At 38.4% G+C, this 26,960-nt stretch overlaps 2 protein-coding genes and 1 pseudogene across 5 annotated transcripts in view; 2 read left to right on the forward strand and 1 right to left on the reverse strand.

Moving 5' to 3' along the window:
- Window positions 1-8,728, forward strand: part of CRYBG3 (crystallin beta-gamma domain containing 3) — a 49,464-nt gene extending 40,736 nt beyond the window's left edge. Inside the window, exons 17-20 of the mRNA XM_081951459.1 lie at window positions 1,120-1,243; window positions 3,150-3,308; window positions 4,462-4,621; window positions 7,920-8,728. Coding sequence (XP_081807585.1) covers window positions 1,120-1,243; window positions 3,150-3,308; window positions 4,462-4,621; window positions 7,920-8,008 — 532 coding nt within the window. The 3' untranslated portion in view covers window positions 8,009-8,728. The remainder of the gene's footprint in view (window positions 1-1,119; window positions 1,244-3,149; window positions 3,309-4,461; window positions 4,622-7,919) is intronic.
- A 2,792-nt stretch (window positions 8,729-11,520) lies between these two features.
- Window positions 11,521-25,075, reverse strand: RIOX2 (ribosomal oxygenase 2). Of its 3 annotated transcripts, none has more exons than XM_081951470.1 (10): window positions 24,937-25,075; window positions 21,652-22,084; window positions 19,883-20,002; window positions 19,436-19,564; window positions 17,995-18,098; window positions 16,209-16,311; window positions 15,494-15,659; window positions 15,041-15,129; window positions 14,531-14,635; window positions 11,521-12,140 (listed from the first exon to the last, which is right to left on the reverse strand). In XM_081951470.1, the coding sequence occupies exons 2-10, from the start codon at window positions 22,078-22,080 to the stop codon at window positions 11,979-11,981; spliced, it is 1,407 nt and encodes a 468-aa protein (XP_081807596.1). In that variant the 5' UTR covers window positions 22,081-22,084; window positions 24,937-25,075; the 3' UTR covers window positions 11,521-11,978. The 3 variants fall into 3 exon arrangements, with proteins under 3 accessions (XP_081807596.1, XP_081807597.1, XP_081807595.1); XM_081951471.1 differs by having other exon boundaries at window positions 11,521-12,137; window positions 24,932-25,074; XM_081951469.1 differs by having other exon boundaries at window positions 24,932-25,074.
- Window positions 16,324-17,972, forward strand: LOC309391243 (V-type proton ATPase subunit e 1-like; annotated as a pseudogene). The gene has a single exon. The product of its transcript is annotated as a V-type proton ATPase subunit e 1-like (transcript).
- Window positions 25,076-26,960: the final 1,885 nt, after the last annotated feature.

Below are 26,960 nucleotides of genomic sequence, written 5' to 3' on the forward strand. Positions count from 1 at the left end.
ACTTGAAAAGCACGAAGTATGCAATCTTATTTTAGGATAATCTTAAGAACATGCAACACAGTAAAACTCAGATTTGCAATTGCTGCAGTATTTACAGTGCAATACTTTTTAGCAGCCTAACTAAATTAAATTAAATTAAGAACTTAAAATTTATCATAATGTCCTTATTGTGCCTTAAATATATTACGAATTAAATAATCAGTCCAAAATATGTGCTTGTCTGCCTTTATCCTATAATATGACCATATACAGTGTATTAATTCACACAAGGGAATGTACAACACTATACAGATATGGTGATTCTAAGTATAGGGTCTCATACTGCTATAGACAAGCACTTAAAACTTTTTTAAAGTATTAAGTGAATTATTGATGCCTTTTGTAACATGAGGCTTATTTAAATAATCATGAGCCTAGCCAAGGCTTGAATGCATTTAAGAAACCTAGTGTCTAGAATTGTCTAAAAGATTTTCTTTATAATTAAATATGAAGGAAAAATTCCAGTGTTAAATGTTCTTTGCCACTACCTTTTCTCTTCAACATAATAGGGGATGCTTGTAAAAACAGTTGTAGTAAAATAAACAACTACAGATAGCCCTCAACTTACAACCAAAATTGAGCCCAAAATTTCTGTTGCTAAGTGAGATATTTGTTAAGTGAATTGTGCCCCATTTTACAAGCTTTCTTGCCATAGTTAAGTGAATCACTACAGTTGTTAAGTTAGTAACACAGTTGTTAAGTGATTCTGGCTTCCCCATTGCCTTTTCTTGTCAGGTCTCAGAAAGTGATCACATGACCTCAGGGCACAGCAACTGCCATAAATATGAACCTGCTGCCAAGAATTTGAATTTTGATCATGTGACCAAGGGGATATTTCAAGTCATAGGTGTGAAAACCAGTTATAAATCACTTTTTTTCAATCCCATTGTAACTTTGAATGGTCACTAAATGAGTGACTGTAAGTCAAGGACTACCTGTAATTAGAAGGATAAAACTTTCACATTCTTTATAAATGGTTGCCATAGTAAAATATGAACATAAACTAGAATGTTGTTTTGTATTTTCCATGCCTGGAACTCTTTGCATACTGCACTGAATGTATATTGCATTTTGAAACAGATGGATTGCTTATGAAGGCTGCAATTTCTTGGGGAAACAGTTTCTTCTTGAATCAAGCAAGATTTCACACTGGACACAGTTTAGTGGATGGACAGCAATTGGCTCTCTTCGTCCCATAAAGCAGGTACTAGTGTAAAGATGATTCCCCCCCCCCTAAACCTGAAATGGCAATTTGAGGTTCTTAGATGAGAACCACTGAAAATTGATAAAGTGAGTTCTTGCCATTTTAAGGTTAGAAATACACAAATCTATCTACAAAGCCTAACACTAGCACTTTATGCACATTTGGAAGCATGAAATCAAATAAAAATTTCAGTATTGTTCTTCCTCAGTATTGTTTAATAGTTCTATGATTAAATATGGACTATATTAGAGATTGATTGATGTATACCTAGAATTTAGTACTTACCTCACAAATATTGTAGTAGGAAGCCATAATTCCAAGTTTAAGTCAGCAAAACAGTGTGACTCCAAATTCTTCTTTCCACAATTTTTTCCCACAAGTGTAAGGTCCACTTTTTTTTTGGTCCAAGCAAGTATTAACCCATTGGTTGTGACAGGAATTGACTAATTGATTTGTCACCCAAATTTGACCTTGTGAGCTGAGAGAACATGACTGACCCAGTCACTCAGCCAGCTTTCTTGCTTTAAACAGGACTAGAACTCAGTCTCCTGCTTTCTAATCTGGTACCTTAACCACTATTCCAAATTACTGCTCTAGTTTAATCCCAAATACTGCTCTAGTTTAATCCCAAATATCACTCTCTATACTGAGTTTGGTACTTCTTTTGAAAATTCAGAATAACTATGAAAATGAATTGAAACAATTCTTTTTTTTTAAAAAAAAAGTTTTTATTAGTTTTTACAAATATTTTGGGGAAAAGGGTACATAAGTATGGAGAAAAATTTTGACAGCTACATCATACAGGTGGTGGTGCTCCCCCTTGATCTCATATATCACTTTTATATATATCAAAATATCATTATTACATACATATTAGCAGTAAAAATTTACCTCAAATTCTTTAACATCTTCAATCATTTACTTTGTATCACTTCTAACCATTTCATTGTATCAACAATTGCAATGTAGTTTCCGTTCATTTCTGTGACCTAAGTTTCATTGCTGCCTCGTCCCCCGTCTGCTGGCAGAGCCATGTCCCCTCCCCCTTTCATATCTTGTGTACTGTCTCTTGTTTCGTCTAGGAGAGTCTTGTGTTTTTCCATGAAGGCTTCCGCCTCCATCACTGTATTAATTCTCACTCTACCACCCTCCCAGAAAATGAATAGCCCTTCTGGTATTAACCATCTGAACCAGATATTTTTTTCATACAATTTTTTAGCTAAAGAGGAAAAAGTTTTCCTCTTATCTCTTACTTTCTTTGGTATCTGTTTCAAGATAAAACAGAATTGAAACAATTCTTAATAGTCAAGGAGCCTACCCCCATTGGTCAAATGCCATTGAAATACTGGTACTAATCCAATGCTTTATCCATTGCATCCCATTAGTTCATATATATGAAATTTGAATGTGAATCTGCAAATGGTCTTCAACTTGAGACCACAATTGGGGCCAGAAAATTTGTCATTAGGCAACATGGTCATTAAAAGAGACACCTAATTTTATGATCCTATTTGCCGCAGTCATTAAATGCAAAATCACCTGCTTACAATTTGCTATCTTCTCTGCCAGATTCCCCCTTGACTTAGCATGTCGGAGGCCCTCTGGGAAGATGTTGTGATCAATGTTGATCACATGATCACAAGATGCTGCAACCATTGTAAATATGAACAGGTTACTAAATACCCAAATTGCGATCTTATGACTACAGTGGTGGTGTGACAGTTGTAACTTCGAGGACAGGTCATAAATCATTTTTTTCAGCAGTCATAACTTTAAACTGATTAAACACATCATTGTAAGTCAAGGATTATCTATACTATTGAGGAAAATGTTCTGTGTATACAAGTTATCATATGGATTCATGTTTCTTCATGAAGTATGAGTTAATTGTGCTTTTCTATTTCAGCCAGCTGTGTATTTCAGAATAAAGAACAAATCCCAAGAAAAGTACTTGACAGTTGCTGGCACTTTAATGGATGGAAGAGCTACATCAGTATGTTTGTTCCCACAAAATGGCAAGAATACTCAGATCTGGCATTACAGTCGTGGCCTCATCAAGTCCAAGGTAGTTTTTTTACTTAGCAAATTTATATGCCACCCATCTCAACTTCTAAGCAGCAAATTAAAATAAGATCAGGGTAATTAATTGATTTTTAGCTCATCCTTATTAACTAGCTTCATATCCACTGAATGTTTTAAATCCATGTTTCATTGCACTTACAATCTGCTGTAACAAGTGTGACTTTTAACTGCAAGTTCTTTAGAATAAAAATGGCCCATATTTTAAAAGGAAATAAAAGAGATCTTTAGAGAGTTTATAATACATTTCATGGAATAACAAATTATTTCATTTCTAAGAGTTTCAAAAATACTCATTCTGAATGTAATTATCATTGTAATGGATATTTTTTGGTTTACAAAATTCCCTAAATAGTTGGTATTTTTTTCAAAATGAGAATTTGCTTATCTATAATTCCCTAGAAGTCTAAAGTGAAGGCAGATTTGAAGCAATTTCAATAATCTATTACATGTACTTACTCTTTTTATACGTTCCAGGAATATTTGTTAGATCTATATCCACCTAAACCCCAAGGCAAAATACACAACTCACTGTCCTCTAATGTTTCTTCGCAACTATTATGAGACAGATTTTTCTGTGAGTTTACCCAATGGTGGATTTGAATCTCATCTCACCACTCTTAGTCCAACACTTTTGCCTTTCTAAAAATCTATAATCAGTTCTACTATACACACAAATTCCACTGGTTTCAAAGGTAAATTAGGTAATTAGGAATTCTGAATGTGTTTAGACTCTTAAACAAAAAAATACACTAGGGATTTTTTGTTATTTATGTAATAAATCAAATTCTGCCTATCATTATTGCTCCACAAATTAAAGGAACATTCTTTCACAAACTGTTAGCAAATTATAATTGCTGTCATTTGTAAAAATTATTGTTCTTTTAAGTGGAGTATGAAGGGTAATTTTTTTTAAAATTTCTGGCTTAATTTATACCTAACTCTTAATACAACTGGTCAAATTTAGACCACTGTCTAAATTTAGCCACTGCCTACCTATCCCCAATAATTTGTTTTAGAGCTACTATTTCCTTAAGGGAAGTTACATTTTATGGTATTATTTACTAGACATGTCTGACAGAAGTGTATGCATAACACTTTTAAGGCAATCAGCAATTTTTTCCCTCCTATGTACCTAGGTCAATGATGCTTGCCTTGATGTCATTGGAGGCAGGGGCATACCTGGAGCAAAAGTTGCCCTGTGGGCAGAACATGGAAAACCAAGACAGAAATGGACATGCAATAAGGATGGAACCATCACATCTTATCTCAGCGACCAGCTTGTTCTTGATATCAAAGGTAGTAACATAGACAGGATATAGAGAGTCTGCATACTCATTAAAATGCCAGGTTTTGAGATGTAAAAAAAAATCAGACCAAGATAAATTACTTCAGAATTCTTTCCACCTTTAATAATAACATATAAGCTGCATAATTCAGTCGAAAAACAAACTGAAATATTTTAGGAGAAAAAATAACAATAAAAAACTATAATAATGTGGCTGCATTAAGTGTTCACACTCTTTAGAAGTAGGGATGTGGCTGTGTTTAGAATCACATTCAATCTGATATTAAATAGTAGTCACTACCCACCTGCCGTCAATTAAAGTCTGATCAAGCCCATATAAAGTTCTGCTGTTCTAGAGGGATTTTTTGTCATTTACTCAGTTGCCTCTTACATCAAAATGTATGGTCTGCAAAGAGCTTCACAGTATCAGAGATCTCACTTGATGTACCATGGAATACAGTGAAGACAATCATCAGCAAGTGAAGAAAATATGGCATAACACCAGGGAGGTGCGGTCAGGGGAGGCAGAGCCTCACCTCTCTTCATGAAATAATAGTATATAATATTATATACAATATATATGTATAATATTATAATATTATATGCATCCGTCCGGCCGCACCCGGGAGCTGCAGAAGCAGAAATGTTGTCGGCGCTCCCAGATGACGAAGGCACAAAAGCGACTGGGTTCCCCAGTCGCTTTTGTGCCTTCGTCATCCGGGAGCGCCGACAACATTTCTGCCTCCGCCCTCCGCAGCTCCCGGGCGCGCCCGGACGGAGGTAGCCAGAATGGCGCCGAGACAGTCCGGCGGGCGAGCGACCGAGGATCAGGCTGCCTCACTCGCTCTTTCGTCCGCCCGGACCGCCTTGGCGTCGCTGTGGCTACATCCGTCCGGCCGCGCCCGGGAGCTGCGGAGGGCGGAGGCAGAAATGTTGTCAGCACTCCCGGATGACGAAGGCACAAAAGCGACTGGGGAACGACGAGAACCTTCCTGCCTCTGCTGGAGTTCGCGCGCTGGGTTGCCTTCGTCATCCGGGAGCGCCGACAACATTTCTGCCTCCGCCCTCCGCAGCTCCCGGACGGATGTAGCCACAGCGACACCGAGGCGGTCCGGGCGGACGAAAGAGCGAGCGAGGCAGCCTGATCCTCGGTCGCTCGCCCGCCGGACTGCCTCGGCGCCATTCTGGCTACCTCCGTCCGGGTGCGCCCGGGAGCTGCGGAGGGCGGAGGCAGAAATGTTGTCGGTGCTCCCGGATGACGAAGGCACGAAAGCGACTGGGGAACGACGAGAACCTTCCTGACTCTGCTGGATTTCGTGCGCTCCTCGCGACTGCAATATGCAGTCGCGAGGAGCGCGCAAAGTCCAGCAGAGGCAGGAAGGTTCTCGTCGTTCCCCAGTCGCTTTCGAGGACTGCGGAGCGCGAGCCGGCGGAGCACACTCAGGAAGGCGGGGAATGGGATCACGTGTGCTGGAGGCTGAGGCAGCCTGAGCCTCCAGCACACGTGGTCCCATTCCCCGCCTTCCTGATGACGTCACCAGCCTCACCAGCCATAAACCTCACCGCATGTCACTGCATAACACAGATATTACCAAGACCTGTATGTCCCTCAAAAATTGATTTAAAAACAAAACTAACTGAGAGGCTGCCAAGAAGCTTACAGCAACATTAAAGAAGCTGCAGGAATTTCTGGCAAGTACTGGTTGAATACTATATATGACAACAATCTTCAATATGTCTGGACTGTAGAGTAGGATAGCAAGCAAGATAGCCTTTTCTTAAAAGGAAAATCATTCATGCCCAGCTACATTTTGCAAAACCCTACTTCAAGTCTGACAAAAGCATATGGGAAAATGTGTTATGGTCTGAGACCATGTTTGAACTTTCTGACCATTATTCCAAAAAGTAAGTTAGGCATAAAAACAGCACTACACATTGCTAAAAGTACACCATACCCACACTGAAGCATGGTGATGGCAGCATTGTTTTGGGGCTGCTGTTCCTCAGCTAGAACTGGGGCTTTAGTCAAGATGGAATTACGAACAGTTCCAAATATCAATCAATTTGAGCACAAAAGTTTCAGGCTTCCACTAAAATGCTGAAGATGAAGAGGAATTTCACCTTTCAATACAATGGCCCAAAGCATATATCCAAATCAACAAAAGAATGGCTTCACCAGAAGAATATCAAAGTTTTGAAATGACCCAGCTTCACCCCTGACCTGAATCAATTTGAAAATATGGTAGGGTGACCTGAAGGGGGCTGTGCATAGGAGGCGCCAATCGGACAATTTTGCAGCGCTTTTGCAAGGAAGAGTAGGCAAAGATTCCCAAGGCAGGATCTGCCACGCTGATAGGCTCCTGCTCTAAAAGACTTAATGTTGTCAAAAAAATCAAAAGGTGTTTGAAACGTATGTGCATCTTTATGCAACCATGTTATTTAGTTTTTTGTTATTTCACCCCCCCTGAAAGAATTTGGTTTGTTTTTCAATTGAATTGTACAGATTATACGTTATATTAAAGTGGAAAGAATTCTAAAGTGATATACTTTGGTTTGATTTTTCTTGGAATCTTAAAAATGTGTCATTTTAACAGGGATGTATCGACTTTCTATATTCACATAATTGAAATTTTGGCTAGATTTACCTTGCCATTTACCTCATTTTTAAAATAGTTTTAGGTCAAGACTGAATATTCCAAAATAATTATATACTGCAGAGTTTGCATCTGCATTGGAATAGATGCTTGAATACTGACCCATTTGCCATTTACATGAGCAAATAAAATATTACTATTATTGGCTATCCAAATACCAACAATAGTTGGAATATATATTTGATCTTACACAATTGCATACTTTATTTGTAAGGCCTTCATGTTTGGAAGAATGATTAGAATATTATTCCTGGATAGTATATTTTTCAAAAATGATCATTTTCTTTGTTTAGGGGGTAAAATTGAATTACAGATTGAATCGCAAATGCAGTTTTTAATTCATCTGGAGTGTAATTCATTTCAATATTCAGCTCTAAATTTACCTCTGAACACAAAGAACTTTAGGATTGAAATTGCCTAGTGCTATATCATCTTAACCCACCCAAATATATTGCAGCTTCAAGATACTTGCATTCATAAAGGAATCCTGACATTCTTTTTTGGTTAATTGATTCTTCTTGTCTACCCTCGTTTCTGAAGGTTTTTTTTTTTCATTAGAGCTGAAAAGTGATCCTAAAGCGATAATTTTGTAACATTTAAGGTACTGTTTTAAAAGGACAAAATAAGTAATTTATTTCTCAAACATCTCTTATAGGAGGAGATTACTATGACAGAAACCACATTATTGTAAATCAACATAACATCAGTGAATGTACACAGAAATGGGACTTTGAAATACTATGAACGGATGTTCCCAAGATAAACTAATTTGAAAATATGTATTAAATTGTCTGAAAACACTTGAACTACTGAAGAGACAGTGTTGGTGTATGTTAAAGATCTGTCCAAGACTGCCAAACGAAGAATAAAAAATAGCTTCTTTAAAGTTAACCAAACTGTTAATTTTTTACTTTCAATAGTATTGTTATTCATAAAATATTGCAGGGTAATTTATGCCAAATGTTCTTAACAAGTTTGGATTGCTGGTAACCAAAATTTAAAATGCAATTTTGTACAGATTATGCCTTCACAGAACTGATGCATTGAAATATTAGAAATTTATACTACACTTTGATACAGTAACTCTAAATTGATTAAGAGAATGGCTGAAATTATTTGTCAATCCAGTTTGTATTCTAATGTAATAAATTATGTATAATTCTAATTAAAGAGTTAGAAATAACAAAAGGTCAAAAAAGTGATCTGTAATTGATCTCATCATTTATTTTTTACAAATAGCCAAAATGGTATAAGGGATGATATGTTATTAACTCTTTGCCTAGTATTTTCCCAAATTATGCCAAACTTACACAGGCAAAGCCCTTATTTTCTTGGTGTGGATTCAAAATTCCAGTGTCGTAGAGCAAGAGATTATAAAACACCTATTCCTCCTCAGACTGCTCCTTCTGGAAAACTGATTTAAGGCCTTACAGTTGCTTTCAAACAAACAAACACGTTGGGAAATAGAGGTCTTATCTGATGTGTCTTTGGCCCTAATGGTTTCTCCTTGGACAACTATTATTGCTTAAATTTAGCAATTTGAATTGGTAAATCTTGTCATTAACATCATGAAGCACTGTCACAGCAGGAAATTTACCATATTGTTTACCTATAAACTAAGGAAACATATACAACCATGTATACAATACACATTTGTACTATTTGTACAACTTATATCTCTGCAGGGTTATTTTTTTAAAAAAAATATCTTCCTTTATATGAGTATACAGCAGTGTTTCTCAAACTTGGCGACTTGAAGTCCACAGGACTTCAAGTCGCCAAGTTTGAGAAACACTGGTATACAGTATCTAGTAAAAGAAACCTAGTCAAAATGGAATTCAGATTAGGGTTTCACTTTTCCAATAGTATTGTTTCACACAATTTGAGCGTGGTTTAATTTAGTTTCTAGTATCATATCCACAAAATTTTCTTGTAGTTTTTAGGCCCAGTTCAAAATAAAATACTGAAATATCCAAATATTCATAGATATTCAAGCCCAATCATAGGCAGTAGTTGCAACTTATATTGATTTTCGTTAACAGAACATCCATGGATCTCTACCTCCTAACCAGATGTTTTGCCACACACATGGCATAGGACCTAGATATCTGCAGGATCGCATCCTACCACACACGTCCCTGCGACCTATTCGCTCACACAGGGAGGGACTCCTCCTGGTGCCGTCCGCTAGGCAGTGTCAGCGGGCGACACCTAGGAGTAGGTCCTTCTCTGTGATGGGCCCAACCCTCTGGAATGACCTCCCCCCCGACATTCGAACCACCACCGACCTCCGTTCCTTCCGTCAAAAGTTAAAGACTCACCTATTTCAATCAGCTGGCCTGGCACTTTCTTAGTTTTACCTCCCGGGGATTTATTTTAATTGGGTTTGGGTTTTTAATCGGGGATGTTTTTAGGGTTTTAGAATATATTTATTTCTTGTACAGCCTATCTCCTCCATCCAAATGTATTTAATTGTTTTATGATTGTATTTTTATCTGCATTGACTGTACACCGCCCCGAGTCCCTTTTTGGGAGAGGGGGCGGTCTAGAAATCCAAGAAATAAATAAATAAATAAAACATGTTGTAAAATAAATCATTTATTTACTTCTTGCATTTCTTTTATGTAACCAAGGTATTGATATTTTAATCTAAAGCACTTATTTAATAGATGGATTTTATGTACACTACAAACAAGCAATAGATATATTTGATAACACGCCTTTTAAATAAATTGTTCTTTTCAGCTCATGTTATCCTTACTCCATTTCTGATAAGATCATCTGATTCATCAATGTTATAGCTACAGCTCCAATCTGCTTTCTTGAAACTCATATTACTACTAAACATAATTCTAAGAAAGTAAGACCAGATAAATACATTGTCAATTATTTCTGCAAGAGAATGTAGATTATGGAAGCACTGTATGTAATTAGTTTTTTTGTGGGTATGTTGAGCCTTACAATGAAGTGGTATCTATTCAACAGATTTATCATACAATTAGCTTTGAAAGAAGCCTAACATAGTGCATCTTTAAGATACAGCCCAGTCTTAGTCTAGTTCAGGGGTGTCAAACTCAATTTCATTAAGGGCCGCATCAGGGTTGTTTGACCTCGGCCAGAGTAGGCGTGGTCATGGTCATGAATCCATGAGGCTAGCAAAGGAGGCAGTCTGTGGAGCGGGCCAAATGGAGCCTTGGAAGACCAGGTTTGGCCCATGGAGGCTCCATTTCGGCCTGTAACAGGCCAAGGAAGGGCCACAGAGGGCCGAACTGAGCCTCGGAGGGCTGCATCTGGCCCATGGAGGCTCCATTTCAACCAGCAGCAGACTGGGGGAGGCCCTTAGAGGCCCCTGACCCCTAGTTGGCTGGCTGAGTGTTGCAGGAGGCTGTCTAGGCTAAAAACTGGGTACGGGGGGCTGCATGCTGCCCCCCCAATGCCATTTTCGCTAGCAGAGGCACTGCGGGCTGGTCCTTTGCTATTTCCAAGCCAGCTACACAGGCCAGATCTAAGCACCCCACGGGCTGGATCTGGCCTGCGGGCCTTGAGTCTGACACCCCTGGTCTAGTTGGATTCTAGTGAATAAAAGATAGTTTCAACATAGCATTCTTTTCTGTTGATTTTGGGGAACAGATAAGCAACAAGGAATAAGAACCATCATGCTTTTAAAAGGCATTTGGGAACTGTTACAGGTTCATGCTCTATGTAAGTGAATAAACCATCCTACGGTTTTATGAAGTTTGATTTGCTGCTACTATACTTCAAAGAGAATTTTCTCATTTTGTACTCTGCTAAAGTGAAATAATCCTTTAAAACTACTACGAAAGGTTTTTCTAGAAGAGCACTTCCTATCTTTTTTAAATAAAGATCACTATGCCAGTTGACAAACTTTGCCTCCAAATGACTTCATATGTGGGCTCTCTAAGTAATTATCGATACCATAAGTTGTACTATATTTTTAAAACCAACTTTGTCGCTAAAGTAACATGCATATTGAAGAAGGAAACGGGAGAAGATATTGGTGGCTTGGAACCTAGACTAAAATGTATGTATACATTGCAGAGAGAATATTGTGAAAAGGCTTCCTCCCAATGAAAAAGCAATGACACACACTCCACCTATTTCCACATTGGTACCTGGGTTAAGAAGAAAAAGAAATTAAGAGCCATAAATTTCACTGCTCATGAGCTTACATGGACAGCAACATGTTGCTTTTGATATTCATGGACACAAAACAGGATGCTACACAAATTGTAGAATTTTCTTCATTTGAAGAAATTTATTATACTGTAAGATGTTTATTAGAAATGTCTTGGCTTCATTTAAGAACACACTACTAGGCACAATATCAGATGACACTTTAAGGAAGCAAATTTAAGAAACACAAAGAGCTTTCTGTATAAATTCATCACTGACCCCCAACTATATTTAGCATCTCCAATGTGTTTTTATTTTGCACATGAAGAAATCATGTAGAATCCTGTTCATATTTCAGATTCGTATGCCTAAATTCATAACTTTCAAGCATCTTGAAAAGAATCCGATGTTTCACAATCTTACTAAATTCCTAAGACTTTGTATGAGAGTCTTTTATGAATAATTTCTATGTAATATGCTTTGCCTGATTATCAAGTCCTTATTCATTTACGTTCATAGTAGACTCCACTACACAAATCCAAAATATATAAGATTTCTTAACTCTGATGAGAATCTATCTTTAGATTACTTCAACAAGGCATTCAGTCCACAATGATATCACTAAATTCTCTTTTTCTGCTTCTGAACCAAGATTAAGGTCCTTAACGCAAACAGTATCACAGCTCCATATTTGTTTCAGTGCATCCATGTGAGAGAGAGGAAATCGTAATCCATGTGCCTTCTTAAAGAAGAAAAATGGTTGTTAAAAAATCAAGTAAAATTAAACATTACATACAAGTTAATTTACAGAACAATATCAGAGGTGGATTGCTACCGGTTTGCACCGGTTCAGGTGAACTGGTAGTGGAAATTGCGACTGGGTCGCTGAACTGGTAGGGACAGCAGACTCACCACACCCACAAACCGGTTCCCCAGTCGCCACAGCATTTCCCCCCCACATTTTTAATGTTCTGCACATGCGCAGACCTATTTACAAGGAACTGCACACGTGCGCAGAGCCCACACAAATCGCACGCACACAGAACCGGCAGCATCACTGGCAGAAACCCACCTCTGAACAATACGTATTCTGACCTAATCATAACTATACATAATTGTAAATATAACTAGTGTTTCAGTTGGCTAAAGCTTATACTGATTATAATTATTGTAGGAAACCCAAGTTATGTATCAAGATGTCACACAAGTGAAAGAGAAGTATATGATATAGGGTGTCCATACGGAGCACATTAAATCACAATATTCTAAATAACAGTTTGAAGACATTGGGATTACAAACTGCATTAAGCCATAAATCAAGCCAGATCCCTATAACATACCAAATCACAATCAAACATTATGGTTTAGGATACAGTATGCAATCATAGATCTAATATAATTCTAGAAAACTATTTCAAATGAGAAAATGTGCAACATACTTGCTGAGTTTTAAGACAAATGATGATACAATAGCATGTTTATGAGAAATTGTTTTCCTGGAGTTTGGTTTTTTTTATGATTTAAACAATTAATTGAAGAGAAACTAAATTTCTTTTCCAACTGAAATTACTTACACAAACTAATAATCTTCCCAACTTTATTATGGTTTCATTTATTACGTTTGCTCCTTATGTCAAAGAAGATTGGGTAGCATATAGTGTTTTCCCATTTCAATTAAGAAAAAAAATTAGCATCCAAAAATATGATTGACCAAGACTTCCAAGGATCAATTTCATTGATCAGGAATTGGACAATAAAGTTTTCTAATCAAATGAAAATTGCTATAGTTTGTAAGTTAACCAGCTTATTTGATATATGCATGTACATCAATGTATAAACAAAACCATAGTCCTAAATATTTGAACCTGAAATAAGCTATTATTTCCGTTCTCGTGCTCTAAATAAAGGGTAGGGAAGTCATGTTTCATATCCCATCAATTAACAGGACGCCATCTTGTGTGCTTTTTTTGGTCATGGCACTCACCCTCTGGAACTTCCTGAGATTAGATTGGTCCCAAGTTTGCTGGCCTTCCAAAAGCATTGTAAGCTTGGTTGTTTAATCAGGCACAACAGGCAGGACCTTAATGAGGCCAGGGTGATTTGTCATTGCTTTGTGGTTTCTATCCTAGGCAGCCATCTCTTTTTTCTCTCTGATTATATATAGTGCTTTATAGTTGTTATTATTATTCCAATTATAAATTTTCTTTGCCTCCCAAAGTCACTCTGACAAGAGGGGTAGCTATATAAATCAAAATATATAAGCAAAAGTTTTCTTCCTGACAACACCGCCCCGAGTCCCTTTGGGGAGAGGGGGCGGTCTATAAATGTAATAAAATTAAATTAAATTAAACATGTATTTACATGTAACTTACAGGTGCATCTATGGCATGGGTGTCCAAACTTGGGAACTTTAAGACTTGTGGACTTCAACTCCCAGAATTCCCCAGCCAGCATGGGGAATTCTGGGAGTTGAAGTCCACAAGTCTTAAAGTTCCCAAGTTTGGACACCCCTGATTTATGGATTACATTTATCTACAAATTCATTATGGATGAAGAGGAATCCAAGCAATTTCAAAAATGAAGGAAAATGAACTATATTCTATATGTAAAAACACATAAATACAGTTAGTCCTCGACTTAGAACTATTTGTTTATTGACACAGAAAAAAAGTGACTTATAGCTGCAACTCAAACTTACAACCATCATAACATCCTCACAGTCCTATGATCAAAATTCAGGTGGTTGGCAATGTGCATGTATTTATGACAGCTGCATTGTCCCAGGGTCACCCAATCACCATTTGCAACCTTACTAGCCATCTACTGACAAGCACAGTCAATGGGGGAAGCTGGATTTATTGGATAACTGCATTCACTTAACAAATGTAGTGATTTGCTTAACAACTATGGAAGAAAAACTCATAAAATTGGGCATGATTCACTTAATAAGCATCTTGTTTAGCAAAAAAAAAATCTGGTTTCAATCGTGGTTACAAATTGAGGACTAACCTGGCAACTGCAGAGAAGAAAATATAGACAACAATGCCATTTGTGAAGAGATATTTAGAATTTAAAAATAATAAAATACAGACTGTAGCACGATAAGATCTGTTAAATAGAAATAAAACAAACCTCTGCTATCTCTTCCTCGTTCGTACTTTCATCCCCCATCATATGGATGTGCCTTTTATTCTTTAAGCAGTGATAAACAAAAACCATTTCTTTGACTGAATCGTTCTGAAAAACCATAACAAATATGTTTTTATACATTAGCCAGCAAGTGCACAACATAAATGCATTTTTATCCAATCGTTCTTTCTCTTCATGCCTGGGTGAATAACTTTCATTTATTATTTGTGAGGATACTTAAATTATACTCAGTATTTTTATTTATTTTTTACAAATTTAATGAGATTTCTGACCTTAGCTCATGTATCAAGTTTACACTGTATAACCTTTTAACCTTCTTAAATACTAGCACTTTCTATTTATGGAACAGAGCAACAGTATTACTATAATACAATTACACAGCTCAATTAGATGATCTTGGACACAACTATGCATGCTAAGAACAGCATGCTGACCATAGAGGTGGCCTCATGGAAAAACACGTTTCTGTGAGCCTTCCTCCCCTGTACTCACCGGAAGATCTTGTTCTAATTCTGTTGTAATTATTGTGTAGTCTTTAAACCTTAACCTGATTGTGCTGCCTACTTTTGGTAGTGCTCCATCTAAAAAAGAAAGAAAACCTACATTATTTGGAAGAGAAACATTATTAGGCAACATTAATATTATAATATTAGGTCACAACTCAAACTAAGAAAAACAGCTGCAGCTATCACAAAGACTGATAATGTGTCTTCAGGTGTCTGCCTGAATTAGTGCAGTCAAGAGGCTGCTAATACAATCTTCCACAAATTCCCTTAATAAATATAAACTGAAATATTGATTTCTAATGTAGTAACTTTATTGTCTCTTTAAGTATGAATTTTTGCAAGCTACTTTCATGTGGTTAAATAATTTGTAATTATGGTTACAATAAAAGTTGTCCCCTTATTTTTGGCAAAATATATCTGTAGATAATTTAAATGTCACCTGGAGTGAGAAAATCCAAATTAGTTCCAATAAACGGAGGTAATCTGCTCGTAATAAAATCTTTTTTCATGTAGGATGATCTCGGTTTCCTCCCCTTTTCCAAATGGCCTTCAAGGCGTTTCAGGAAGCTACTTAACTGTTTGGATGAATCAGATAAATCCATTTTCTAAACAAAAAGACAAGAATAACTTGCTAACAACCTGAAATGAGAACTTAATTACTTCAGAGGCCATTGATGTAATGATAAAGGAGACTTGTGAATGCTTTATGTTAATAACTGTTGTAGAACAAGTCAATTACATACATCTAAGAACACTTTTTTTTTAAATGAAAATATATATTTCAGATTCAGTTTTAGATTATTTATTTTTAAGTTTTAAATTTTTGTAAGAAATATATCCGGAACATAATTGATCCTACCATAAGCTGACAAACGTATGATCCTACCATAAGCTGACAAAGCAGCATGAAAAACATCACATTAGAAATGTGGAGAACTCATTAACATGCTGTTTTCACATAAAGGTATTTAAAAATAAAAACTTTTGTAAGATCTTTTGCTAGGAGCTAAGGCTCACAGTCCTGACAAAAATAGCGTCATGGAACCCTTAGTGTTGATTAAAAGGAACTACTTTATAATTAACACTGTGGCTACAAAATTTGCTTCTGAAACCAGACAAACAAATTATTTTTTCCTTTAGCCTCGTAGCTTTACCATTAACAATTGCCTTGGAATGTTCTTTCGAAACTCAGCATCTTCTTTTGCTATGTCTAAAATAAGTCCGGGAACCATGTCCAGTAAGTAATCTCTCCAAGAGCTGGAATGCACAAAACAAATTAAAGTTATTAAGAACAAATAAAATATTAACAATCTACAGAAATGTTTCTTATTGAGGGCAAAATGTACATAAACTGGCCCAAATAGCTCAGAACCTCATACCATACATTCAGATTTTCAGAGAAGCCCCATTGACATCAGTGAGGACTCAGTTATACCAGTGTGCTTGGAGCATGTTTTGGAGAAGAGATGATATCGAACCTGTGGCACACAGCACTGCCTGAGATCTACCTCTACTTTGGACTCAAAGTCTTGAGCACCTTCATGTCTGTTAGATTCCTGATTTTAGTTTTCCATGAAATGAGTGCTTTGTGCATGTCCAACTTCTTCCTGCAACTATTTTATGACACCTTTCATGGCAGCTTGTCAAATGCAAAGTATTGTAAGTGATTCTAAAATGTTAAAAACATTCCAGTGATTTCTTAAAAACTTGGTTCGGTCTCCTTCCATAAGAGGCAGGCTGCAGAACTTTCTATTAATTGCAATTTCAAAGGGACCTTTAAGGGGACCTCAAGGAGAAAATGGTGAAGTGCTCAAATCCAGGAAAAATTAATTTTCCAATGTACATAATAGCCTACAGAATATTTTATAAAAGTTCTTATTCAGATCTTACAATAATTGAACATGAAAAGCAAGGAAAGACCCCAGAAAAAAACAGTTAGTAAATGTTCTTAAGTGTTTTTGCATATACTATATGTCTGATGTCTCCCCATAGATTTTCAGAAATATTCAATCTGAGGGACTATGAAGTCCATTCCAAAAGCTATTATTGATGAATAATTTGGAGGTGGATGGCGTACGGCCGCCTAGTGGTGCCTATCATCGTCATGAGCGTTTTCTGGGGGGGGTGATCGGCAGAGTTTTGCCGTGGTTGGACCTCAAGGGCCCTAACCGGGATGTTATTAATACAATGCTGGTGATAACTGCTGTGTGCTGCTACCTATTCTGTCTGATTGCCATTCTGGCTCAGTTGAACCCACTCTTTGGACCACAGTTAAAAAGTGACACAATCCTGTATCTGAAGGAACAGTGGCCTTCACCATTACATCTTTTTCTATGGCAGTATATGAGCTAGGTTATGCTAAAGTTCCATTGATTGAATGATGCCTTTACTGTATTTTGAATCAATCTATGTCTACCTTAATGCCTCTGTTCTATTATGAAGAATATTTAACTCAGACATTTTTCATACTCCTGAAGTGCCTAAAGGGTATTTTGTACCTGATTTCTGTAAAGTTTTGCTTGGATTTCAAGTGTTACAAAGTGTTCTATCATTCCTATGATGGTTTATTGACAATATCCTATATCTCACCATGCAAACCTGGAATAAATTTCTATTCTGTTTACTTTAAAAAATAATAATTTGGAGGTACCTTTCAGGCTGTAATCTTACTGAAACAACCAATCACTATTCAGCTTCCATTACTGCACTGACCATGGGTTTCTGGGATGCATTGATGCTGAGCTGAATCAATTGTTCCTATCACCTGAATTTCCTATGCTCCTGGGTGCACACAAACCAAACATAATAGAGCAATCTCTGCACATAACAGCAAAACATACCAAATTTTAAAACTTCTCTGGTATCAACGTGCCAACAACTGTTTATTTTCAGTAAAATCATCAACCAAATTAAACTAGAAATATAATACAAGATGCTTACTTGTTCTGATATGTGCTAATGGTAATATGAGTAGAATGAGATATCCCAAGAGGAGTGTCAGCTTGATGAATTGTTCCTCTTGGAAAATACAGCATGTCTCCTGGCTGAAAGGAAAGGCAAGCATGATAGTTATAATAGGAACAATAAGCGCTTATACCTAAATTGCTATGTTTGCCTACCTACTGTCAATAACAAAGCAGTGACACAGGCTCTCATCTCATGCACAGTTGCATTGGAATAAAAGCAGATTTAAAATTCTACATCTTAACTATTGTGTTTCCCCAAAAATAAGACAGTTTTTATTTTCTTTTGCCCCACGAAATATAGACTTGGGCTTATTATGGGGGGGGCTCATTGTTTTGGGGTTGCCGGGCAGCTGCTCCCTTGCGAACTGGCTCCCGAAGAGCCGGGCACAGCCTCAGGGGCGAAGTAGCCATGAGGTGACCACGCTCACGAGCAATCAGAGTGTCTTCCAGCAGCCAGCCCACAACAATAAAGCGCACTCCTAGAGTGGCCGCTGCTGGAAGACTCGGCAGCCGAGTTTGGAAGCCAGAGAAGAAGTTATTCTCGGAGCGCAGCGGGGGCGGAACAGGCACTCATGCAACCCCCCCTCCAGCCGGGCAGAGCTCCATGCACTGACCTAGGGGACATCCCAAATATGCCAAGCCGCAGGAGCTGGGGAGCGGACAGAGCGCCACGTGCCTTGGCGCCTTAGGGATACCTTCTAGGTCAGTGAATGGCGCTCTGCCCGGCTGGAGATGGGGTTTGCCAGGCGGTTGCTCGTGAGCATGGTCACCTCATGGCTGCTTCGCCCCTGAGGCTGTGCCCAGCTCTTCGGGAGCCAGTTCGCAAGGGAGCAGCCGCCCGGCAACTCCCCCCTCCGGCCAGGCAGAATGCCATTCCCCAACCTAGCCCCCTGGACAACCCCCCCCCCTCCAGCCAGGCAGAGCACCACTCATCGATCTAGGGGTATCCCGAAGGCACCAAGCAACGTAAGCAGCTTTCCCCCCCGGCTCCCGTGGCTTGGCACCTTCGGGATACTGCTAGGTGCTCTGCCTGGCTGGAGGGGGGGTGCTCTGCCTGGCTGGAGGGGGGGGGTTGTCCAGGGGACTTATTTTTGGGGGTGGGCTTATATTTTTGCCCACGCGAAAAATGTGGCAAGGCATTAGTTTCAGGACAGGTCGTATTTTCAGGGAAACACAGTATATTGGCCATACAGAACAGATTCTTCTTCCTTTAACATGCTTTTTCAATTTATGTTCGAAATTAGGAAATAATTAGAAATTAAGAGGAAATCCTCTTGAGCAGATGTGGTAGGGAAAGAAAAAAGAACAGTAATAGGATATGCTGTTACATGAGCATAAATGCATTCTGAAAACATAAAATTAAGTCCATTCTCTTTTTATGCCTTAAGACCAAAAAGAGACTTCGCATATGCTACCTTTAATATGAAATCATGAGTTGGCGTTCCAATTCTCTCTTCAGGTTCAACATTGTATTCTTGAGCTAGATGTACAGTTGGGCGGTAGAGTCGCCAGTGTTTCTCTCCTTCAAGTTGTAAGATAAATACCTAGGAGTGTCATGTCAACACGCATCAGAATACTTTTGTACTTTTACATATTGTATCTTTCTAAAGAATACACATTTAGGGCAACCAAATTCCACCCTCACAAACAATTTTAAGAGATAGCAAGATTTTTTTCATTTAAAGCAAAATGTGCTTGTAGACATACATTCAGTATGTATTATCGGTTTTTATCATTATTATCCAATTTACTACAACTTCCATATTTTTCAGTCCATAGCACATGTGACAATTCTCCTAAAATTTCTGTTCTTGAAAATATTTGTGAGCAGAAAATTTACAGGCAAATTCGGATTTCTTTACCTCAACATCATCATAGTGTGGAGGTAGGCCTTGGGATCCAGGAGGAGTGATGTAAACATTAGATCCAACCAATGAGCCAAAGTAACATTCCAGTTTTTCTTGTATCCTCCAGAGTTCATCCTTATTTTAATACAAAAGAAATTACTTTAACAAGGGAAAATCAACTATCTTTTGTCATACAAATCTGTATTGATATCAGTGTTGCATTCTACTATTCGATATATGGTAAGATCTGCATAAGGAAAAAATACTCAGGAAAAGGAAGCCTAAAAAAGCTTACTAATACAGAGACAAATCAATGTTCAAACAAGCAAAAAGTAAAGCAAAAATAGTAAACTTTATCTTCTTTAGCAAACTTCTATGTAGGTCGCTTTCAGGATCCTAGCATTTAAATGGACCCCGCCAAGATTTGGTCACTCTAACTCCATTTGGGTAGAAATTCAAGCAAGGAACAGCAAGTGAGAGTGGTTTAAAAAATGAAAGTCCTAATACAATTATGTTATCCTCATCATTAGAAGGCTACGAAGAAGCAACTGAAGTTATCAGAATATTTGAAGAAAACTTAAGATCTGTGTATGACAATTACCTGTGAGAAAAAGTTGAGCAGCAGATAATTCCAACAAAATCAGATAATAGCTATAGATTGTTGAATGCCTTTGGAATAGGAAGGAAAAATGTAACTGGCTGGGTAACCTAGAGAAGATCACTCCACACTGTGTTACAGGGTGATTCCCAAGAATTGAAACAATGGTTTCATAGCTACTTCGGCTTACTAGAAACGAATTGAAGCTTTATATAAAGGCTATAATTTTGACCTTATATTTAACCAAACCCAAAACTCAAATAGATTCTAATTCATAAAAAGTGTTAGTCTATCACTGCGTTTTAGTTGCTGAAAATTTACAATTTCCTGCAAGACTGATACCCTGTGCACGCATAGTGTTGCAGGCTCCTTCCTCTAACTCCAAGTTGGTGCCAAACAATAGCCCTCTTTCCTTGGTGTCCCTATATAATGAGGGATGCTGGGGCATCCTTCATGAAGCTTCCCTGCACTCACACAAACCCAGGGCCTCTTTCCCTCAGTCTCCCTGTGCTCGCACCCACCTGTGGCCTCTCTGCATTTGTTGCAGCACTATGACCGCCTTCCTTCAACCTTCCCTGGGCTTGCACGGGTGTACAGTCTCTTTACCCTTGCCATGGCTCCAATGTTGTGCCTCCCAGGGACTCTCCCACCACCCATGGCCCTCGTGCTCCTTACCTAGGACTCCTGCTGCTTAACAATCCATGTGTCTTGGGGTTATGATGGCAACTATGACTTCTGGAATTGTTGTCAATAAGTGATAAATTTATTTAATGTTGTACTTTACATTATTTAGAAACAGCAATCTAGATTCCAGTTGACATCATAACCCAAGGACTACCTGTAATATGAAATGATAGTCTCAGCAATTGGTATAAACAGTAACTATGTAGCCACCCAGAGTTACCTTGAGGTAAGATGGTGGCCTATAAATTTTATAAATAAATAAATGTATTTAAAACTAAAAAATACAAAACAAAACAAAATAAAAAATAAAAGTAAAAACTAATGCTAAATAGAAAAATTAAGTAATCTGTGGTATTTTTTTCTTTTAGTTTAAAAACATTAACCTAAAGCAAAGAACGAGCACACATTATGCGATGGTTTTTTTCCTAAATTCATTAGTTCTGAGTCAAAGTTGAGAAACACAAAAACAGCCACAAAATGCAAACAATTGTTCTTTATTTACCTTAAATCTCTGTGGTTGATGAAATTGTATTGTAGCCTTTTTCTGATCAAAATCTTTCTTCAGTTGTGCATAGGTTGCTTTTCCATCTTTATTAAAAATAAGTTTTTTGCCATTCGTACATCTACATATATTGATGTCTTTACCATAATACAAACCTAGTTTGACTAAGTCTTTCAAGTCAGTTAACTGAAAGAGAGACTGATAATATGATGCCACAGAGGAGTCATCTCTCTGAATCAACAGTGGCTTCTGTTCCCAATATTCTCTAAAAAATTCATCTTCTTTAATGGGAGCAATCAAACTCTCAAATAAGCTCTCTGGATTGTCATGTTTCCAAAGCAAAGGACCGACTGCTTCTGTTTTTGCTTGTTTGCTTGGCAAATCTGATTCCTTCTCTATTCTAGCTCGTCTTCCTCCTTTCTTAGGCATAATGCTATACAAGAAACAAAGAAACGAACATCTGATTTTATACATATTTCATAAAAATACATCCAACAAGTACATTCTAATTTGATTTTCCATGTAAATAGGATGACATAGCATGATGTACTAAAGCCAGTGGATTTTATTTCTGTGCAAAGTTGTTTAGGATCAGGAAGCATAGCCGGCACTGCTAGATTCAATTTCAAGCAGCTAGGTCCTTTTCAACTTTTTTTTTTTTTTTTTTGCTTTATACCTTGTTGTTCTTTTAAACTACCAAAGGGGCTTATAATGTTTAAACCCAAATTATAAAGTTTATAACATGATATCAACATCTGTAAAAGCCACTTAGTCCCTCCAAGAAATCTTAAATTTTATTCACACAGGATCACACCAATTCACTTATCGCCAGAAATCCCAATAATGCAAATTTGAAAAAACCCCAGCTAATCTAAATTTATGTTGTCCGAGGTATTTACAGAGGTGTTGACAGGTCACTGTATGAAACATACTTTTTTGGGATGATTCTCCACAGAGAAAAAAAGCTTGCAGAACAATATGTATTAATTTTTACTACCATTATTATTATTACATTGTTCCTCCACCAAAGGAAATGTATAGAAACATTTTTGTAAATGCAGAAAACATCACAAAATACAATCACAGAGAACAGATGCTTTCAAGCATAAAAACATATAAAAGAAGAAACAGGCCAGTAACATAAATCTTCAAAAGCCCACTTGAGTAAAATTGTTTTGAGAGCCTTGATAAAGTGCCAGGGACACTCCCAACTCTTTAGCTAGCAGAGAGGCGGCCTTTTGTGCCCACAATTCCTTCACTTGCCCAGTGGATAGGACCTTCACCAAGCTCCCCCAAGATTACGTAATAGGCTCAGCAAAATCATTCTGGGAGAAATGGTCCTTGATACAGCACAAAGCCATGTTATAAAGGGCTTTATAATTAATAACCAGTATTTTTCATTTGGCCTACAAGTTTACCTGCACAGAAACCAAAGAACTGGAATGTCTGTATAATTGGATGTAGTCAGCCCTTTTTAGGCTTCCAACAAGGCATGGGAGAAAACAGCAGAAGCCCTGCTGTTTAATCTCCAGAAGTAAGCAGAGTATATCAACATAATTCTGTATTAACAGTACCTGAACCTGGGCTGTTAACTTTAGATAGAACAATTTTTGATTGGAAGCCACCCAGACTTAGTTGTAAGATGGGAGCCTATATAAATAATTTACGTAAATAAATGAATCATTTTCCTTATTGCAAGGTATAACAAAGAAACAACAAAGAAATATAAACTTGGTTATTGTTCATTATTTACAAGTTCCCTGTATTTGTCAGTTTCAACCATCTTCTCACAAATCCCTCTGAAAAATATGTGGTTCCCAACAGCTATACAGTTTCTATAGCCCCAATGTACAGGTTCTTCCTTATTAGTTGCATAATCATGGCAGAGGCCGTATCCTTCCTTCTGGTCTTTTGCTGCCCTCTTTTCCAATCTGTTTATTTTACAGTAGAAGATGCCATATGGAACGCAGAATGAGGACTCCAGATGGCTAGTGACAATCCTGAAGAGATCCAGCAGTAAAACCAGAAAACCAATTATGGCACTTGTATAGATCAGAAAATCAGCATCCGGCAGTGACTCACAAAGCAGAGCAGAGTTGGGCAACTGGAATCAAATTCCAGTGTTACTTTATGATGGTTCAAGTGGCTATGGCTTTAATCCAATAGTAAATAAAGACAGGCTCACTGCAGCTACATCCAGTCCACATAAGCCTTGGTGTTGTTTTAGTTAATACTTAAATCCATTCTCTTCATGAGTTTGTAACAAGCATGCTGTCTTGATTGAAAATGGAACAAGTTCATGCATCAAAAAAGTACACACACACACACAGTCACACCCCTTTATGGGAATAAGGGGGAAAAAAGTTCCTATACCATTTCAAAATAGCATGTAGATCAGGCAAGATGATCAACGAGAAGTATGGAAAAGAAGAAGAGGCTGTTTACCTGTGGCTTTCTTCTCCCCCCACCTACTTATTGATCATCTTGCCGGACCTACATGGTGTGGTATACTTCTGATGTAGGAACTTGTTGCATTTTCAATCAAGAGAGCATGCTGGTCACAAACTCATGGAGAAGAGACTGGAGTATTAAGGAAAATAACATGTAGGCTTATCCTTGTACCATAATCACAGCATTGGATTGCTTTTAATGGAAATCCAAGTAATTCCTTATAATAGTGTACACCCCAAAAGACGGGGGTAGGTGGATACTACAGTCTGGAAGGTCTTTACTGGGGGCCACACGTTTTCACCTCCTACAGGCTCCATTACTCCTAAAATCTGCAAAGGGCCAAGCCCCCAGAAGAGACTTCATTCACCACAAGTCCCTTTCGTTTCCCTTACTCCAAACGGCAAAATGTGTATTTTCCTTCCTACAACCTGTCCCGACGTTTACCAGGAAGAAAAGATTCCCATGCCACTTGGCAGGCCGCTCCCCATCCCTAATTCGGGTGGCAAGCCTCGTTAGCTTCCTAGCTCCCTCAAAATCACGGACGCTCCGGGGGAAAAAAGCTCCCACCACCACGCCCGTTTGGAGAGCAAAGCCTGAACCGACAAAGAAGCAAGGAAGAGGGCCTTGCAGAAAACATCGCTCCATCCGACAAGGTCTGTCTGGCCGCATTCGCCGAGGGAAAGGTAGGCAAGAAGGGACCGGATACCCCCCCACCCCACCCCCACCCCCAAGTGGGAATGGACAAAGAAGCCCCAGCCTCTCCCTTTCTGGAAGCGGGCAAAAATAGCAGCAGCCGCTTGTGGTCCTTTCGCGCTCACTTCGTACCGACCTGACCTGCTTAGAATCGGGCTCTGGAAGGGCGCCAGCAAAGCCACGTGGGCTGCAGGGCGAGCAAAGGCCGCTGCTTTGAAGGAGGAGGAGGAGGAGGAGGCGTGGACTCGGCAGCTTCCCTTATTGAACCGGACTTGTTGCTTTTGCCCGCCTATCAAATAGACCAGGCGGGGCGAACGGCTTTTCTGACAAAACGACGCGAGCGCCGCCTTCGCGGTTTTCCGTGGCCTTGAGAGCTGACTCGCGTTCAGAAGTGCACCAGACTGGAGTACGTGGTTGTCTTACGCACGCCCTCACTGGCTTAGAAAACCTGCACCGGTGGCATTTCTGCCTTTTAAATTCGAAGTAGACCTGTGTCCTTCGTTGTTCTGGACTTGGGTTGGTATTGGATGGAACCACCTGCTTGCCAGTAGTCGAAAAATATCCCGGAAAAAACAATGGCAATTCTATTTTCCCCGTGGTTGACTGGGGGAAAAAAAGATGCTCTCTTCAGGAAGATACAGGTAGTCCTCGACTTACAACAGTTGACTTAGTGACCATTCGAAGTTACAGCCCCACTGAAAAAAGTAACTTATGACACACTTAGGATTATTGCAGGATCCTGTGGTCAAAATTCAGATGCTTTGGCAACTGGTTCATATTTATGGTGGTTGCAGGGTCTCGGGTCATGTGATCACCTTTTGTGACCTGACAAGCAAAGGCAGATTCACTTAACAACTGAATTAACAACTGCAGTGATTCACTTGGTAACGTGGTCGCACGTTGAGGACTACCTGTACTCGGATTTAGGATGAAATCCCCTTCCCCAAGAGACTTTATTTTTTAGCCCTTTGCAAAGGGTTTGCAAATAGATTTTTTTTAAAAAAAAAACTTATTTTAAATATATTCTCTTTTTGCCAGTTATCAGAAATGGTATGGACTTTTCTGCTTGAGCAGGAGAGATTGGAATAGAAGAGCTTGGGCAGTCCCATCCAACCACGTCTTGACCAGGTTCTGTTTTCTGCCTCATCTGTATAGTCCCAGATTCTGCAGAAAATTAAAATTGCAGTTTCTTCAAGGCTACAAAATTCAGTGTATTTTAAGAGTTCACAAATTAAAATTAGCTTCTTTCTAAAGCTAATAGTGGCCCTAGCCAGAAGGGGCTACCAGAAGAGAAAATATAGAAATTAGTGTGAAATTAAAATGATTTATCACAAGTGTTGAGATTGTCCCCAATTCGGGTCTGAGCTTGGTTCCAAAGCCAATGATGGATGCCAGACACAGGTGTAGGTTTTCTGATTGCTTTTTATTGGAGTACTCCGAGGAAAGGGGTTCCTGGTCAAAAGGCCAAGAACAAAGGATTAAGTAAGCTTTATGCATTTTCACTAAAGGAGAAGGCGGGACAAGGTGAGATAACAAGACATATCATCTAATAAACTTTTTAGTAATAATTCTACAATTTGTTCTATTGGTCTCTAGCTGTCCCTATTCCTAAACCTTGGCTAATGAAAGCCCCCCCCCCCTTATACACATTTCATTTGCTGCAGGCCGTCCCTAGCTTTTAGCAGAGATCTGCAAGTTGTCTAACTACCCATAATTGCTACAAACTTTACACATGCATATTTCCTGTTGATAAGCATTCTTTGTTCTTGCGAGACAGACCACCACAATTACAGTCTTCCTGATTTATTTTCAAGTGTTTGCCATGACCTTGCTTTAGCAGCCAGCCCATCAAAATTATAAAAATTGTTTATAGTTAGATTGCAAGATTAAAAAACTGGATAGTTATTAATTATTTAATCAATGTATAAAGCCACCCAACTCATAAATTACAATTCTGAGCAGCTAATTAGGATTAAAAACAAAGAAAGAAAGCCAATACAAGAAAAACAGCACAAAAGTCAGTTCAGCCATTAAGTCAGTTCAATTTCAATCCAGAACAGAACCTGGTCAAGAAGTACCATAGTTGGATGGGACTCTTCAAGGTCCTCTAGTCTAGTCTCCTGGTCTATCTCAGGAAGTTTGTATCTCAGGAAGATTGATTGTCT

Source organism: Natrix helvetica (assembly GCF_964273705.1).
Source record: "Natrix helvetica genome assembly, chromosome: 4".
NCBI classification, from domain to species: Eukaryota; Metazoa; Chordata; class Lepidosauria; order Squamata; family Natricidae; genus Natrix; species Natrix helvetica.

What these genes read in the sequence shown, in the direction of transcription:
- RIOX2 (XM_081951470.1), bottom strand. Translation starts at nt 22,080, where the DNA reads ATGCCTAAGAAAGGAGGAAGACGAGCTAGAATAGAGAAGGAATCAGAT. An exon ending in CACACTATGATGATGTTGAG is followed by an intron (nt 19,565 to 19,882) that starts GTAAAGAAATCC and finishes TGACACTCCTAG; the next exon opens with GTATTTATCTTACAACTTGA. An exon ending in ATTAGCACATATCAGAACAA is followed by an intron (nt 16,312 to 17,994) that starts GTAAGCATCTTG and finishes TGTGCATTCCAG; the next exon opens with CTCTTGGAGAGATTACTTAC.